General features: G+C 40.5%; 1 protein-coding gene across 3 annotated transcripts in view; it reads left to right on the plus strand.

Annotated features, from left to right (window-relative positions):
• Positions 1–17,433, plus strand: part of ELOVL5 (ELOVL fatty acid elongase 5) — a 35,617-nt gene extending 18,184 nt beyond the window's left edge. For 2 of the 3 annotated variants that reach the window (XM_038175781.2, XM_038175782.2), the window contains exons 2-8: positions 811–876; positions 2,927–3,114; positions 9,530–9,607; positions 10,242–10,413; positions 11,919–12,043; positions 13,912–14,046; positions 15,514–17,433. In XM_038175781.2, the coding sequence (XP_038031709.1) occupies positions 819–876; positions 2,927–3,114; positions 9,530–9,607; positions 10,242–10,413; positions 11,919–12,043; positions 13,912–14,046; positions 15,514–15,645 (888 nt within the window). In that variant the 5' untranslated portion in view covers positions 811–818 and the 3' untranslated portion in view covers positions 15,646–17,433. 3 annotated transcript variants of the gene reach the window in all.
• The last annotated feature ends 829 nt before the right edge of the window (positions 17,434–18,262 follow it).

Here is an 18,262-nt window from a genome sequence, read left to right on the forward strand (position 1 = left end):
ATGCATTTCTTTCCTGCTTTAACCGTAGGGAAGCACAGCAAACCCATGTAGTGCAGCGTGCCAGGTTCTCCCGATAAATATTGGCCATGTAAGGAGATGACAGATGACACAATCACTTTTCTGTACTGATATTTGATGAGTTTTATTTCACAATGTTTTGCCAGTAAGGAAGTTGTGGAACTGGGGATGTTCATGCTGTGAATTGCAATATTTTCCTCCCTCGCCTCTGCAACCCTCTATGTCATTCATTCCAGAGTTGTTCATCTGTTAGTTTTATGGGCTGTTAATCATAGCTGTAATCAGTCACCTATTCATAAAAGTGATAGCAGAGCCAGTTTTTACATTTTTTCTTTCCCTTCTTTCTTCCCAGCTAGTGTTGCCAGCTATTTGAGGTTCTTTGTTAAAATAGCTTCATAGTATTTATTTGGGAATTTCAATGTTGCTGCTTTTCTTAAGATCCAAGCCTCATCCTCCTCTTTGCAGAGGGACCTTGCAAGATGTCATCCTGTATTTGCACTCTTAAACACAGAACTAGAGGGAACTTCAGGTTAATCTGAATTTACAGTTTTAAACCATTTTTATTCTATATCCATAATTAAATAATTCGGTAGAAAACGGCTTTTTACACCAGTGGTTCTCTGACACTAGAGTAAGCTTTCCACACTTGATAAATGCTAGTAATGGCCAGTACCTGTCTGCAATTTTTGTGTTAGTATTTTCTCTGTTGACCTTTACAGTTGATACTCAGATGATTGAAGTGTTTCCTTGAGCTGAAGAACTAACTTTCTCTTCATCTTTCCATTTCAACAGATTATAGAATGGAACGTCTAGATAAAACAATCAATAGCTACCTTGACGTTTGGCTTGGACCCAGAGGTAAGCTTTTTCAAAAAATAAAACACTAGGACTGATACGAAAGTGTAGACACCAGAGCATAAGAAAACACATTTTTAGCATCCTGATTTCAAAAGGTGACCACTTTTCTTGGTATCGACAGAACATCAAAATGTGTGATCACAGAATCACAGAATCACAGAATTTCAAGGTTGGAAGAGACCTCAAGATCATCGAGTCCAACCTCTGACTGAACACTAACAAGTCCTCCACTAAACCATATCACTAAGTGCTACATCTAAACGTCTTTTAAAGACCTCCGGGGATGGTGATCCTATAATAAATGAAAAATTTCTACTCAGTGCTTGCAATTTTCTGACCTGAAGAGCAGCTACTTGTTCAGCAATGCTGTTCTTTTTACTACCACTTAAGTGCCGGTGTTGTTAGCCTCGGTGATCTACTTATCTCACTCAGATCTTTGCACTTTTTTTCTTAGAAGTTACTAATAGATTGTATCGGGGAAGAAAAAAAAAAAACTTGTTTGAATTTGCATTGTGAAATAAAACTACTCTTGCCCTTTAATTTAATTAAAGCTGCTCACCAAGTTTTCACTGACAAAAAATCTGTAATTTTTAGAAAGCTGTGCTTCTTTGAAAACCTCTTGAAACAAGCTGTGGGTTTGGTGGGTTTCTCACTTGGAAGTTCACAGGTGGAAAGAAGAAATCCTGGTCAGTGTGAAGAAGGGAGAGGCAGTGGGACCAGAGCAGACGATGCCCTTGTGGTGGGGGCTTTCATCCAGGATTCAGACAATCGTGTAGGCAGTGTGCATAGCTGACCCCTGTGATGTTGCTCAGTGGCTTGTGCTTTCTTCTTCTGGCATCTTTCCTACTGCTTCTTACCCTCTTTCTCTGTCCAAGTGAAACTCCTGCAGTGATGCTGCCCCTTCCTTGGTGGCAGAAGTCCACCAGGGAATTCCTGTTCTGCTGTGGAGCAAGCCTCCAATTCTTCAAAGTGTGTTTTCTGTTTGCTTTGTGTTGCTTTGTGCCCTCTTTGTGCTCATCTTCATGCTGAACCTGTTCAAATGATGTGATAAAACTTCCAGTCTGTGCCCGCATGCGGTCTGTATTTGCCATGTCTTGAAAATGAAGGCAGCAAATGCAAACAATTCTCAGGCTTTCTTAACTATTTCCCAACCTACATTTTAAGGCCTCATTTCGTACAGTCAAGATCCACATTTGACACCTTTCAAAAGAAGATATTTTTGGCTTATGTAAGCTTATGGTTTATGGTAAGCACGGTTTCTGTCCTTTGCGCAAGAATCAGGTGAAGGGAGTGAAATGCCGTGCTGTTACTGGGCTTGGACCATGCACTTGTAGGTCAGCAGTGACCGTGTAGAAAAAGTGTCATGTGCTTACCTCTGAATTGCTCTTGTTCTGAGCAGTTTATGTGCTTTTTCTGAAGAATCAACATTTTGCTAGCTGATCTGGTTGGTCAAACTGGACTGACTGTTCTGTGTTTCATTGCTAACACAAGGACTCCAGAATTTAAGTATCCTGAGTAGCACATATAGATACCTATCAGGGTTAGTATTGGTACAATGTAGACTAGAAAAAAATGATCCGGAGCATCCACTGATACCTGTAAAGGTGTGCACTTCACTCCTAGCTTTGCTTGTTCTGAGGAAATAAGAAGGGTACTATTTGGAAAGGTTAATTTGAGAGAATAAGGGAAAAAAGGTCACTGAAGCTTTTTTTTATCATTTAAATTCATCTTTGGTATTCAGGATGAATGACGTTTTGGAACAGTAGTGAGTGTTTCACTCATAATAATTAGGTAATAATTTAGGACTATCTTTGTTTCAGGAAGAGGATTATTTCTGTTTTCTTTAACAACTGTAAAACTAAAATCTTCTTGTCTGTGTAAGTTTTTCATAATTAGCAATTGGTCCTTAATAGAAAGGACTTGCTGTTCTTCCTTCATCTCTGATAATTCTGGCACTAGAAGCATTCTTGGGTAGAGCTATTTCTGGGCACATTAACTTCTTTCACTTACAAAAAACTAAGCGTTTGTAATTTTTGTTTGTTTGTTTCAGACCCCAGAGTAAAAGGATGGCTTCTTCTGGAGAATTATACACCTACCTTTATCTTCTCAGTCTTGTACTTACTAATCGTATGGCTAGGACCAAAGTACATGCGGAACAAACAACCATTTTCATGCAGGGGTATTCTAGTGGTCTACAACCTCGGACTCACGCTGCTTTCCCTGTATATGTTTTATGAGGTAGGAGAAAGGGTTTGGGCTGGGGTTATTTTGCATTGTCTGGTTCAATTATATTGGCATGTGTTGATCTATGGGGATATTCCTCATAAATCTGAGGAAACATCTGAAAAATTTTGCTACCATTCTTCAGTGTCTCTTCTCAGAGGAGAAAACTACTGCTTGTCTAAAAGACGGGCTTAACTTGATTGCTTTGGTGGGTTGTGCGAAGTACTCAGTAGCAAAACTGTCTTGTTTCAGAGTGCAAAATGTGTTTTATTTGAATGCATTTAATCATGCACGCACTCTGCATCTATTTCTGTAAGCTTGGAGTAGCTTTTCTTGTGTCATCTTCTTTTTTGTTGAAACAATTACATCTAGGCACTTGTGATTCATCTGTTTTTGAAAGTTAAAATTTGAACATTCAAATGTATTTCCGACTGAATTGGACTTTCTGTGGACTTAATTTCTTTCTTAACAAAACAGAGATTTAGGCACTGTAAAGTTTTCTGCTTTCATAGAGCAGTTTAGCTGCTTTTAATAAGCATTGCATGTTTTTGATTAACGCAAAACCAAAAACCTATGGCAATGTAAATAAGAATGTAGTCAGAGAATGATGGAGCATGTGGTTTTAATGTACAGAATACTCTGGCTTGCTTTTAACCAAAAGCGTTTCTCCTTCCTGCAAGGAGGCATTTTGTTTCCAACATGAGATTACAAACAAGAACTAAAACTACTAATTTATTTTTGTGGGGGAGGGGGACGTTTGCTTAGAAGTACATGAAAGCCGTAATTCTTGAAGTTTGTAGTTCATAGTGTTCTACAAAGTGAGTTTAGATAGGGAGTGATTTAAATTTCAAGTTCTCTTCTGTAGTGAAGTGTTTATTCAGAAATCACTGTCTTGAGTTGGATTATTGAGAATTTTGACACTTGATTCTTTAGGATGAGCATTTTGGGATTCAGTAGGCACTTAGAACAACTTGCATTCTTGATGTGTTTACATTTCTAATCTTCCCGTCAGGATATTCTAAATACAAGTGTGTGAGGAGTGCATCCAGAATTTGCATATTGATCTCTTTAATTTGTTAAAATGTAGCACTGCTGTGCACTTACATACTACATCTGCATTATTGGTTTTATGATGAGATTATTTATAATTACTCAATAACTTGAGATTAAAATAATACAAATTATTTTATTGAAGGTTTACAAGTGCAAACTTTTCTTCAGTTGTACTAAGTACAAATACAATTCTCATACTAGCCATTCTTTTTTTCGTGAATACTTGGAATAATACTCATAGTTTCCAAGTGAAAGTTATTGTAATATTCTGCTGTGTTAAATAAAAAAAAAAAAAAAAAAGATGAAATCTTTTCTATTGTTTAAATTTAACTGACTTTTCTTGCTAATAGTGAATATGTTACCAAGAAAGGATTGATTATTGTGTGTTAGAGAAGTCTTCATACTTGTGACCAGCTGAATAGCTTTTATATTATCTCATTCCTTCACAATTAAAATAGAGTGAAATATTAAGGTTTCTGCTTTCTGTAAAGTGAAACACTTTGTATCAAAGTGAATGTTGCTCTTAACGTAGTGTTATGGGAGTGTTCGTTGGTATTACTGGAAATACACTTTATAAATGGGAATACACGAAGCTGCAGTGTTGTGAAGACTATTAAACTCATGATAGTTACAACAAAAATGCTTTTGAGAACATCTTAAAAGCAAATTTGCTCTTCTGTAGCTGAAGTTGTCTTAGAAGACCACTGGATGTCCTCTGCTGTGAACATGCTGTGCTGCATCTCTGCTGATGTAGCAACACTGAGGGCAAGCAATGGTCTGCAGCAAGGACTGACCCCATGAAAATGCTGCTGAGCAGACAGCCTTCCTGACATAACACCATGCTGGTTGGTGTTGCGGGGTGGGAGCCAGGGCCAGGTGATAGGGAAAAAATCAGCTTCCTGAACCTCCAGGTATGTTTTCTAGCTGCAGTGCCGCTGCAATTACCCGTGTCAGTGCAAAGCAGGTGGTAGCCTCGCTCAGATCACATCAGGCACTGAAATTTCCCTTTGAAGGATTAGTGATTCATCAGTAGCAGCACTTCATGGTACTGATGAAGTTAGCTCTCTTTCAAGCTAAAATGCTGAAGCATTCAAAAAGAAGTGAGGGTGAGATAATACCATACAGTGCTTATGTTACTCTGTGCTCCCTTCCTCATCACTTTGTATTTCAAATGAATTAAACTGTTTTCAGTCGTAGTTTGAGGAAATAATGCATAAAACAACACCACGTATGAACTTGTTCAGTATCCTGTCAGAAAATAAGCTGTTTTAATAGCTTGTGTACAATATACCTCAAATCCTGCTTGGGAGTTTTTCCTGAGTTGCAGCTGTCAGGGTGTCAGCTCATGAATCATAGCATCACAGCTCAGTTTAAATACTTTTTGAACAAAGCATGGTATTAAAGTGAGGCATGCTCCCAGCTAGGATGAGAAAGATGACCTGCTTGGTTTTCTGACCTTTATGTCTGAATGTTTGTGTGCAGTAACATTAAAAAGAAATTGTGGGATTTGCATAATTCCAGCTACCGTGCTCTTGCACCACATGGTCTGCTGATGTAATGTGGTATAATCTCATTTTAAAGTCACGAAAATTCTTACACCTCTTAGTTGGGATATCTAGATAGTATTTCACTTACATAATTGTTGTAAATTATTTGTTCAGGCATTTAATGACTAGACAAAGGTCAGGGGGTGATCTGGCAGCATCGTCATTCTGTACTGTAGGGGGAGGGCATGCTCGTTAGGGGGAAATAACAGGGTATTTTAGGTAAATTTACAGTGCCTAGTGACTGAGAGAGGCCATGTGGACTCTGTTAGTCCTCATTAACTGCTATAACATCAAGTTTATAATCCGAGGCAGTCATTAATAGGTGTGTTGCTTGAACACCGAGGGCGACAGCACAAAGGGTAAGGGGAGCCTGGGCCGTGCACACCAAGGGTTGCCGGCCCTGCACTCACCTCTCTGGAGGGTGCTTGTGAGCTGTGTGTGCCCAAAGGATCCACAGGTGTGTCGCATGCCCCTGACGGGGTCAGGCCGAGGTAGGGCTGGCTTTGGACTTTGGTGGGAGCAGCATTCCTCCCGGGGGCAGGGGCAAGAAGGGTCGGTCCTCTGTGAGGCAGTGAAGGTGAGGGGCAGGGTGTGGGCTGGCAGGAGGCTGCAGGTGCCTCACAGCAGCTAATCACTGGGGCAATTTTGCATCTTGGCAAGCGTTTCCTTTCTTTGATCGGACACGTGGACCTCTGCTCCGATCTAGGTCTGTTTGAAAGCCTGTAAAGTACCTCATCATGCGCTCACAGCGTGGCCCTCTGCAGCAAGTCTCAGACCTTGGCTGGTGTCACGAGAACACCAAGCCCGTCCCAGTCAGCCCTCTGACAGCCCCTTCACGATGCTGTAAGCGTGTTTTGGTAGCAGATATGATAAAAAGCGCAGTCAGCAGCGGTTTAAAGAATCCAACAACAGAATTACAAAGTGAAAGTGGTACGAAAATGAAAGGCCGGAGAGAAGGAGGAGGTCCTGCTGAAGCAGAAAAGCAACCTTGAACTGCAGGGTTTTCCCTGTCACCAAAGAACTTCACACTGGCTTTGAGTACCATTTTAACCAGACTGTGAGGGAGATGTCTTGTTTGTGTGTCATTTAAAAATTGCAGACTGGTGAAAATGATTACAGTCAGCCTTTTTGAGACAGGCTAATTTCTCAAGAGGAGATGTGCCTGTGGCCATTAGCAAGCCTGGGCCGCTGCCAGCCTGACAGTGAAGGTACACAGCAGAGCCATTTGGGAACTGCTGTTGGTCAGGTCTCAGAGTGACCGATTGTTTTTTTGTTTTCTGAAGCCTTCCAGCACGTGCTGAAAGTATTGTGGACGTAACAAACAGCGGCGTAGGGCAAAGGGGCAGCTGGCTCCCTCTGGAAAAGCACTGCCCGTGTGTGCTGTGTGGTGCACAAAGCAAGCTCTGTGGGCAGCGGCACCAGCTCGTGGCAGTGGCAGCGGGTTTTGACCACTGGGTTTATTCTGGAAAGGGAGGGTTTAAATTATTTTTTGCAACTATACTATTTATATGTTAAAAGTTACTACCATTTCCTGCAATGTTGCTTTGCTTGTATCATTTAAAACACTTTGGCTGTGAGATGCTACTGCTCCAAGCGTATTCCAATATGCTCTTCTGGAAGCAAAGGTTTAGCTGAAGCTGCCTGTTAGCCACACTGATGCCTTTACCCTTCAAAGGGCTGGGATCAATCGAGACACCTGATGTCAAGGTGTAGGTGGAGAACTTCTGTCCCTTACAGAGAAAGCTGCTTGGGTTTCACTGCGCTAGCCTTTGCATTGGAGAAGTTTGTGGAGCATGGGGATGCTAAAGGACACCGAGCCTGGCTGTTTGGAGTGATCACAGTGTAAACGTTGTGATGATTCCTCTATTTCTCACATTTCCTTGAGCTGTGAGAACTATATGAAAGCATCTGTAGGCTCTCAGCAACACGATTACAGCACAATGTGGGCTTCTGTCTGATATTCTAGCGGGCACCCAAGGAGCCGTATGGGCTTTCCCTCGATGCCGTCAGAGCAGTTTGGTGCAGGGCCTGCTCTGAGTTGGTTCATCTCCTTAAAACTGTGCTTTTAAACAGCAGTGGAAAGGAGAAGTCTCCATGGCTGCCTTCCCTTTGCAGCTTGGATAGAGGAATCGCGTGGGTCTGCTGCTGATGCACAAGGCTGCCCTGCTGGCACTGTGGCATGGCAATATTGATTTTTGTCCATTACATGAGGTAATTCCAGGTCTATCTGTTATGGTATAACTAGATGTCTTTTTTTTTTTCCCCCTAAATAATGGTGGTAATTCTATCTCAGAAGGTCAGAAATAAAGACCTAGGCTGGCTGGGTGTTTTAAAAGCTCATTTAGGGAGAAAATGAGCCATGAAAGAAATAACATTAGGAAAAGGTAGAGCGTTTAAGTGATTATCTTTATTGTACCTTTCAGAGTTAGTTTCCCACTCGCAGTTCTGAGCAGCGTTTAATAGCACCAGTTATTGCAGTCTTCTCACCAACTTTTCATCATTTTAAATGGCTTATGGTACAGAGCTTTTCACTGTGGCTTTGCAAAGCTTTTCTTTTTTATTCTGCACGAGTGTAGATAAGGCCAAAAATGGACAAGTCTCTTGTGCAAGATATCTGCCTCTGCTTTTAAAATGTATTTTGGATACGTAAAAAAATCGTTTTTCACTTGGGAGTAGTCTAAATTTGTTACTCCGCTTCTAATGCTACTCCCAAGAGGAAAAAAACATCTTTATAAACATCAAGCAAGCCCTTCTGTCTTGATTATTAATTTAATAGAAGCACTGATGGCAGCTTCAGAAAAGCCAGAGGCCAGAACCACCAAGGCATCATCCTTGGTTTTAAAAATAAATAAGTTACATAGCAAGCTGTGCCCTGGCCAAGGCACACTTGTTCTCATCTGCTCCTGTCTTCATAGCTGTCCTTCTCCAGTCCCACCCTCACCATCTCCTCCTCTGGGTGCTCCTCCATCTCTCCCCCTCCTCCAGCCTCCTCCAGAGCCCTTTTCAGCCTCTCCTTTTTGCAGTCTGCCTCCTCCCCATAGCCCCATCATTTGCAGAGCTCAGGCACAGCACCATGCTTCATCAGCCCGGGGAAAAAGGGTGGGATGCGAGCACCCTCCTTGGCAGCTTGGTCCAGATTTCCTCTTGCTTCCCCAGAGGTTTCAGCCAGCCCCTAGGCAGAGGGTTCCCTGCCATCCTCTTGTGGCTAATAGCTGGTCATTACTCTTAAAAGTAATTTCGTTGTGCTTGATGTGCCAGGAAGTCAGGCAGGCAACGGCAGATACTGCAGAGGAAATCACTTGGGCAATGAAGGATGTAATGTACTTGGGATTAGTGAATTATTTAAAAGGATCCTGAAGAATCAAAATATGGCAAAGCATCAGTTGTTAGCTGTTAAGGGTAGCAAAGCTGAAGGGTTTGCTCTGTTACACAGATGAAAAAAATTGTAGTCAGATCCCTGTGTATAAAATTTATAATCAGGGGAGAAATATGTTTACTTTTTCTTTGGTCGTTCACTTTTCCATCAATGACATCGCCAGCTAAAAAGCGGAGACCTTTTGTAAGAATCTGTGTAGATTATGTCCATGCAAAACGCATGCCATGTGGGATAAGCTGGGATGAGATGGTGCCTCCTATTTTTATTCTGGGATGCTGCAATTGGAAGAATTTGTGTTATTTCAGCCTCCGTTATGATTCAGTAAGTGCCCGGAGCCTCGTGTCACAAAAAGAAGGCCTTGACACCAGGTGTCTCAACAAAACTCAACAAAGCTGTCAAGGTGCGAGGCATGGTGTGGTCACCAAAATGACACTTTGTTCTTTCATCTTTCCAGCTGGTGACAGGAGTATGGGAAGGAGGATACAATTTCTTCTGTCAGGATACACACAGTGGAGGTGAAGCTGATATGAAGGTAATGTAATCAAGACTTAGAGCTAATTACATTTCAGATTGTCTCCCTGAGTCTAAGTGGAGAGCAGAAAGGCATTGATGATGTAGTTTTTGTTCAAATTATGTGTTCTTTTTTCCTCTCCTACAATAGGGAAGGGAAACGTGTAGTTAAATGTAATAATAAATCTGCAATATGCTTGGTATTTACAGTTTCAGTGAGTAGCTGTATTTAAATTTTCATGCCTTTCTAGCTCAAAAACCAGGGAGTTGGTCTTTGGTCTGTATCCAGCCACTGAGTCACGACCCCTTCACTATCTGAGGGAAAACGTGGTGATGATTCCTTCTGGTCACCACTCAGACTGTGCCTCTACAGAGAGCACTACAGGAGCACCTGTGGTTAAGCGTTGTCTTGTTTCTGCCAGGACACTACAGGTGCACAGAAAGAACCTTGTAAAACACTATCATCCTGTTTTCACCTGTAGCTATGGGTTTGTACTGGGGTCTCGTATGGAAGAACTCAGTGCCAAAGTGTTACAGAAGATCTCAGTGAAGAGTCTTCAGTCCAGCTAGTGCAAGACAGAGTTTGAATTTTAAGCAAAAGAGTTAAAAGCTCCTACTACGTACAATACTTCTAAAACTTGTTTCCTCTTTTCTAGATCATACGTGTCCTCTGGTGGTACTATTTCTCCAAACTCATTGAGTTCATGGATACCTTCTTTTTCATTTTGCGGAAAAATAATCATCAGATCACCGTCCTGCATGTCTATCACCATGCAACGATGCTGAATATTTGGTGGTTTGTTATGAACTGGGTGCCTTGTGGTCACTGTAAGTACTGGGCTATGGTGGGGAGTATTTGCAGTAAAAGCCTTGTGTTGATTTTCTTTTGGTCAAATCCAACTTCTCTGGTACCTTCAGCTGCAGGATTTGTTCTTGCCAATACTAACCTGCTTTGCTGAATTGCAGCCAATGCTGGAAGATAGTAAGATGCCTGCAGAGCATCTAGAAAATACATAGCTATGTAATTTGAAGATTTTGTTTGGCGGTGGGACATTTATCTGCTGCACTAGTCCAGGTCTGACACCTGTCAACCTTGCTTTCTCATTTTTATGGTGGTTGGAGACCCTCAAATGAAACAATACTTATTTTCCAAGTCAGGACCAGAAGTTGGTTTCAGCTGCAAGATGTCTAACTGTCTAATAGTGACCCTTGACCTCAAATCTGTCAAGTTCACTTGAGATGTTACTTTCTTAAATTAATTTAATTATACTAGTAGCTATAAATTATTATTTCAATTAAAATCTTGTCCCCTGAGCACTAATGAATGTGACCAAATGCTTCTGAAGTGGAAGATATCCATGTCTCTCTTGTCTAAATCCAGCTAGACTCTGGCAATTTTGCTTTGATTCTTTAATGCATTAGCATGGCTTAGCTGTGGTTCAGATGTGCATCTTACAGGCACTGGCTTTGTTGAACTCTCCTCCAAGAGAAACCTTTGCAAATCCATTGGATGTGAGCTCCCAGCAATGCAGACCAAGAAGCTGGATTGCTCAGGAGTCTGCAGTCCGAGCCAAACAACATAGAAACTCGTACTTGTTTTGTGTTGTTAGCACAACAGTGAATAATGTTGAACCTATGAAAAATGTGGATGTGGAACCACATTTTCCTCTAAAGAAGTTGATCCCTGTTTATAGAACAGTCAAAAGTGCAAGTACTTAGAGTCTATCTTGAGTTTCTGTGGTCTTGAAAATACTTTTGTGCTATTTCTGGTGATATTTTTTTTTCTACTTCCTTTCCAAGCTCTGTGTCAGGCTCAGTCATCTCGTACTACGCAGTTTGGTGCTGAACTAAAACAGAAATTTCTTTAATGACTAAAGACGCTGTAAACAAGGACAAATAAAATGGTTAACTTGCAGTACTTGCGCTTTCAGAAGATACCCGTTGCTTTTGATTATAAGTGAGAAAATAGGCTCCCACCTAGAAGGAAGTGATATCAGCCTAAAATTAGATCAGAGAAGCTATTGATTGCTGGGCATGTTTACATGTCTCCTTTTTATCAGCTTCCTCAATACCCTTGAGAAACTAGAATGTAGAAAAATAATAAAAAGAACAATCAAAATTGGAAGGCTGATATAAAGTGTACAGTTGCGAAGCTTTTCAACCACTCGGTTGGGTCAACAGAAAAAGTTTAAGGGGAGTGGAGTTTTTTGCCTTTGTTCTAAGGGAAATTGTGTTTTAAATAGTGACATTTTGAACTTGTTATCTTTGTAGGCTCCAAGAAACACCATTTTTATGGTAACGCACTGTACTTTCTTTCCTGTTTGCTCTTTTAGCTTACTTTGGTGCCACACTGAACAGCTTTATCCACGTCCTCATGTACTCCTACTATGGATTGTCTGCTGTTCCAGCAATGCGTCCGTATCTGTGGTGGAAGAAATACATCACTCAGGGGCAGCTGGTGAGTGATGAGCTCCTCGGTGCTTCAGCAGGTTCTTGTATTTCCAGTGGGATCTTCTTGTCACTACTGAGTGAGAGAGTTTTGGCAGGATGTAAAAGGGGAAATAAAGGATAATACCTTCTATACCTTCGAGTGCCCAAATCACCTTAGAAATCCAGCTTTTCACCTCTGTTTGTACTGTTTTCAGGGCAAAAGGGAGGCAGGGATTTGTGGTGTACACAAATCAGTGCTGAGCAGCTTAGAAGGATCTTTACCTCCCCGTGTTTTGTGGTGAGATGTATTTGGGAATCAATGCTGGGTGTTCAGGGACTCAGGAGCCAGAGAGGAGGGAGAAGCTTTTCTTCCAAGCCCACTTTGACTCGTGTGCTCTGCTGGGTGCTTGTTACTCAGGCTGATGTTGAGAAGACAGACCAGAAACGGAGTGCAACACAGTGCACAGCTAACAAGGCCCTTCATTCTGCTCCTGCAGGACAATGGATTTTCTGTCCCATTTTTGCATGCAGTTGCAAATGGTTTATTAAAAACTGTTCAATATTTCTGGTCTCCTTCCGCACTTTAAATGGGCAGATTTTTTTCACTTGTAATTCTGTGTTGGACTCCTTGCATCCATTTGCATTGTTTCCTGTGTGTACAGTGATGAAGGCTGAGTGCTGTGTACTGGAGATGAAAAGAGCCCTGAAATTAAGCAACGTGGCACAGGCAGTAGTGGTACTACGTGTTTTGATGTGTGTAACATGTCTGAACACCACAAGGAAATGTGTGTGGGTCTTTTGTCTTCCCCATTTTATAGGTAGGGAAGCTAAAGCCTAGAGATAATTTTTATTATGATGATTTTATTATTTTTTCTCCCTAGTTAGGCAGTCCCCTCTCAGACCTGTGAATAGGTTTAATAACCTTTGCTGGTGATGACCAGCAATTCAGAGTTTTGATTCTCAAAACCTGCTTTTCTTAGCCGTCCTACAGGAAGGAACAGTGCTAAGTAGTGGAGTTCTTTGTGGTTTTGCAGGTTGTTTTGTTTTGTTTTGTTTCGTTTCCAGACTTAGGCCCTGTTCTTCATCCGTGTTGCCTGAGTGCCACAGAGTGCAAGTGTCTCAGTGGTTTAGCTGCTCCCCTGGCTATTGTCACAGCCACTTCCACTTCCCTGCCTGCTCTGCATGCATAACTGTTAGGGCAGCAAAATAGCAGAACGGAGCTGTCTTATTTTAAATAAACATTCCCTAATGTGGTAGCCTTCATGTAAGGGTGAATTTTTGCCTAAGGGCCTCTGCAGTACTTAAGCCCAAACTTTTTTTTTTTTTTTCCTCAAAAGAGAACATTGAAGATAGTTAAACAGGTCTAATGAACCTCAGTTCTTCTCCCTGACTACCCCCAGCTTCCCTGCCTCATATGTGCAGCTTTCAACCCCAGAATATCTCCCCTGGAGCCATATGTAGTGTAGTCCCAGTCTCTGGGAGAGGGTGGCAGGATCGGGATGTGAACCCTGATATTTGCAACTGAAGCAGTGAGATGCAGAGTTACTCTGTTAGGCTGGTAGAGTCAAACCTTGGTGAGCTCTCACTAGGGAAGTGGTACTCTTGGTTCCTTGGTATACCTGTAAGTCAATTCTATGTGAGTTACAGTAGTGCTCCAGAATGGAGCAATATTAAATTAAAGCACTTAATCAACAGAACACTGCAGCCTGGAAGTCTTCCTAACTCACGTTTACTTTTAGAAAGGCAGAGAAGATAAATTTATCAAACACACAGGATTACATGTTTTAACTTGCTTTGTGTATAATTAATTAGGTTTTGGTCAGTAATGGCTATTTTCCATCTTGCATTAGTGTGCTCTGTTTTCTCTTGTTTATTTATTTTTTTTTCTTTCCCCAGACTCAGTTTGTCCTGACAATCTTCCAGACCAGCTGTGGTGTTGTTTGGCCATGTGCATTTCCTCAGGGGTGGCTGTATTTCCAGATTTCTTATATGATTTCTTTGATTATCCTCTTCACAAATTTCTACATTCAGGTAAAAGCAATGTTCATCAATTCTTTGTATCGTTCTGCTGGTTTTACATCACCAGAAAGCTGTTTTTCAAAGAGATGCTTAAAATATTCTTTTTCTATCTTCCTGTAATATGCATAGATTCTTAGAGTACTGTTCTTGTTGGTGCGCCCTCTAATTTGAGAGCTTCAGGGTGTGTTCTCTGCATAATTCAGAATGATTAGAAATCACAATACAAAAACAAATTTTACTAATGCAATTTCAGCTGCAGATAAGGGAGAGGAGGAGCTTTATGTAAGAAACAGCTTTTCATTCTGAAATAAAACAGCAGCCTGTGAACCTCTGAAGCACACAAAGGAATTGTTCCCTACTGTTCTTACAAGAGTAAATGCTTATTCTATTTCTAGGGAAACTTCCCAAACTATCAACATACAAAAACCTGGTTTTGGTTCACCTTTATAAGCATCGGCTTGTAATTCTGTATGGAAAATCATCATTTTGAATTGTGTTTCTGTAAAATTTGCTTCATGTCTGAACAGACTTGGACTTTGATATATGTTGTTCAGAGTAGGTCATAATCAGGCTCTGTGCAGAGATCTCCCCATCTTCAAAAAATCAAACCTGTGCAAGCTACAGCCCCCGAACAACAAATTCTGAGACATATTTTAAACGTCTCTTGAAAGAGTCAAATATTTCAGATCCAGTAAGAGTGACTATGGGTGGAAAACATCCTAGGCTTCACCTTTCTATCTTCTGGTACTTCTTAAAGTCAGTCCTATGGTTCATATAAATTGCTCTGTAGGAACATGCTAATTAAACATGATTGTATATTCCAAATAATGCTTTAATTTCTTCCTCAGCTTTACTCGTATTTTAACTTTCCTCCACACACACACATACTTTGGGCATTGCATTCTCATCAGGCAAGATCTCTTAATCTTTCAAAAAGATTAAGTCACATATATTCTTTCCACTGCCTGTAATTTTTGGTGCCCTGAATCTCCTGAGAGCTGTTAGTTTTTACTTCTTTCCTACTTCATACGTCAGCTGCTGCAAATTTGTTTCACATTTCTGTCTCTGAGACGTCCCTAGCTGTTCTTGTTTATCCACTTCTTCTGGCATTGCTGGAGATAGTCACCTGTGTTGCATCAAACCTCTTTCCTCACTTGTCATTTTGAATATATTCTTAGGCTGTAGTCTGCTCATAAAATTGCTTTCCTGCTTCTAAGTGACTGTTAACGTAGCACTGCCAGTGCTACCTCATACAACAATTCTTGTTCTTTCCCAGTGACCTAATGCTCTTCTTGTGATGAATGAAACACGTAGTATAGCCTTATACACAAAAAATGGTAAAGCTTGTTAGACTGCCACAAGCACAAGGCCTTTAAAAATAATGTATGCAAGTTCACTTCTGTGTTTCTTGATCTACTGTGAGGAAGTGGTCGTTTATACCTGTTTAAACAAAACCGTGTGCCTTTCCGTGTATTCTAGACTTACAACAAGAAGGCATCCTCGAGGAGGAAAGAGTATCAGAATGGCTCTGCAGCCACTGTGAACGGGTACACAAACAGCTTTTCTTCCCTTGAGAACAATGTGAAACAAAGAAAACAAAGGAAGGATTGAAGACCAAACTGAAAAACCATTTTGATAACCCCAACAACAAAATCATCTGATTGTAAGCACAATAAGAGTTGTGCACTAATACTCTAATGGCTACTGTAACTATTCCTGCCTAGAATAGTGTGATTTATGTAGGACTTAACCAGTGCAAACACCCTAGAAACTGTATACAGAACATAAAAGTAGGTTAAAGTTTAAAAATAATTCTGGGCTGTCACTGACCCCGCTATAGACTGTGGAAGGGAGTATTATTGTAGTATACGACACTGCTGTTGCCTTACTAGTCAATATGATAGGTGCTGAATTATGATTCACAATTTGAAAACACTGTAATCTAAACTCCATTTTTTTACTGTAGATTGTGCATGTGATTGTAGAGGTAATTTGTACGATGCTGGTTTCAGTAGATAAACACACATGCCTTAAATTAAAAAGCAGGGCCCAAAGCTTATTACTGGTTTAAAAATTAGGGTATGTTTCAACCTTTCAGTTGATTGACTTTTTATTAAAAAGTCATTTAGAAGAATCCATTGATCATTTTACTGTTCTGTATGTGATACACAGCGTTAAGTATCTCTTACATGATGCAGTGAAATTGGAAATGGCACATTTAGTTTTGTATATTTGGCTTTAACTGACTAAACAGTCACAAACCAGATGGAAAAGTTATTTTACCTTTTTAATAGATCTTATTTTTTTATTTGAAGTATGTCACTAATGTAAGATTAATTGGCGCTTACACAGTCCAGGAAGATTTAATTATTGTCTCTGAGGTTTAGGGTATATACAGGGTGGACCCATCTTTTATTTTCTTTCTTTTTCTTATTTCTGGGAATTCTTAAATGTTAAATGAAGAGTGGTTTTTAATATGGAAACTGGCAGAATTTCAAGTGTTGTTACCATAGCCATATCCACACTTTAGAAGCTACTGTTTAAGTCTGTGACATATCCAAAAATGTATTTAAAAACGAAGACAGAAAGATGCTTTTCTGACGGAATTGTCTGTATTTAAGTTGGTATCTGTACTGTTCTTCATGTAGCATATGTTCATTTTTAAAATGTGCCTAACAAACATTTTTTTCCCCAAACAAGCAAAATTAAATGGTCTAAGTCATACGTAATGTTTTTTAAATGTTACTGAAATGTGCTGGAGATGTCTGTTTCTGTAATGTGAGTTGTGTATATCACCAGTAATGTTTTGGCTTCTTATCTGAGGATTTGTTTAGAGTGCTTGTTAAAGTCGCTCCTTCCTGTAAAATCTTGCCTTGCACGTATGAGGAGCTAATTGCAAAGCCAATATCTATTGCTGGGGTGTTATTCTGGTATCTGCCGTGGTGGAGTCTGGCTTATGAATATCTTATTCATTAAGCTCTGAAGAATGAAATTGTGCAAGACGTTCAGTTGGTCATTGCTCAAGTTTAGCTATATTTTTTTTTGATATTTATGTAAATGCCAGTTTTAACATGTTTAATTTTTCTTTTTTTTTTAAATTAAATCTTTTAAAAAATTTTTGCACATCTTTTAGGGAATTAATACGTTCTCCTGCTAGCCTTGTGGGTTTTCATTCCTTGTTTTGAAGGAGACAGTGTCTGTTATGTTTACATTATCGAAGCTTGAGTGTGTGTCTTCATTTCTAGGTACTGGTTTGCAGAGTCTTTACATAGCTCAGTACAGCAGCTACAATGTTCAAAATAGGCTGTCTAAATGTGCTAGAAATAAACCCTTGGCTCATTGAATATACCTACATTGTTAATGTTTGACATAGTTTAATCATTAAAACACTTTTGATGATCTCTGCCTGAATTCTATAGTGGGTTTGTACAGATTTAACACATTGCTGCTTCCTGCGCACGGCCACGAAGGAGTTGTCTTGGCTGAGTGACAGCTGCAGATACTCAGGGAAATTCAGCGTACCAGAGATTTGGTATCAAATTCCGTACAGAAACCTTTGGCTGTTACTGAACACGGCTCCATTGCCTGGCTGTCAAAATTATTATCTGTGTGATGGATTAAGCCTCCTGATGGAAATTGTGACTCGCTGAAAGCAGAGCATCCCGAACGGCTCTGAGGTTGAGTGCTGGCAGAAAAATTAACAGGGGCCAAGAGGGACTTTCTGCCTCCTATATACTGTCTATAAACAGGAAACAATACTTCTATCCAGAATGTGAGCATTAAAGAACGTTTTTGCAATTTCTCTACAACTCCTTTTGCCCTTGAATGATCACTTCTGAGCTCTATCTGATGTGAGTGCACCGCCACAAGCTCAGATAGCTTGGTGATGGACTTAGCAAAAGCAGAACTATTTATATAGCTGCCTGTCTTCAAGTTTGCAGGCTCTTAATGCAAGAAACCTAGACCAAGGAAATGTGTTTTGCGTTTTGTATGAAAGTCTCAGAGGCTTTCTGTTATGCTGGTCTCTTCTAGAAGGGAGCTTCAGATGATTGCTAAGATAGTTTCACAGTCAAATTTGCAAGTACACAAGAGAGAAACAGGTTTTTTTCTGAACAGGGCTCAGAAGGGTTACCAAGAGCAATGCAGTTCTTCGGATGCTGAGCCAAATTGGCAGGTTGTACCTGGAAGGCAGAAGCCACAGCACCTTGCTCAGGGAGCCAGGGGAGAC

This window comes from Anas platyrhynchos, chromosome 3 (assembly GCF_047663525.1).
Source record: "Anas platyrhynchos isolate ZD024472 breed Pekin duck chromosome 3, IASCAAS_PekinDuck_T2T, whole genome shotgun sequence".
Taxonomy (NCBI): Eukaryota; Metazoa; Chordata; class Aves; order Anseriformes; family Anatidae; genus Anas; species Anas platyrhynchos.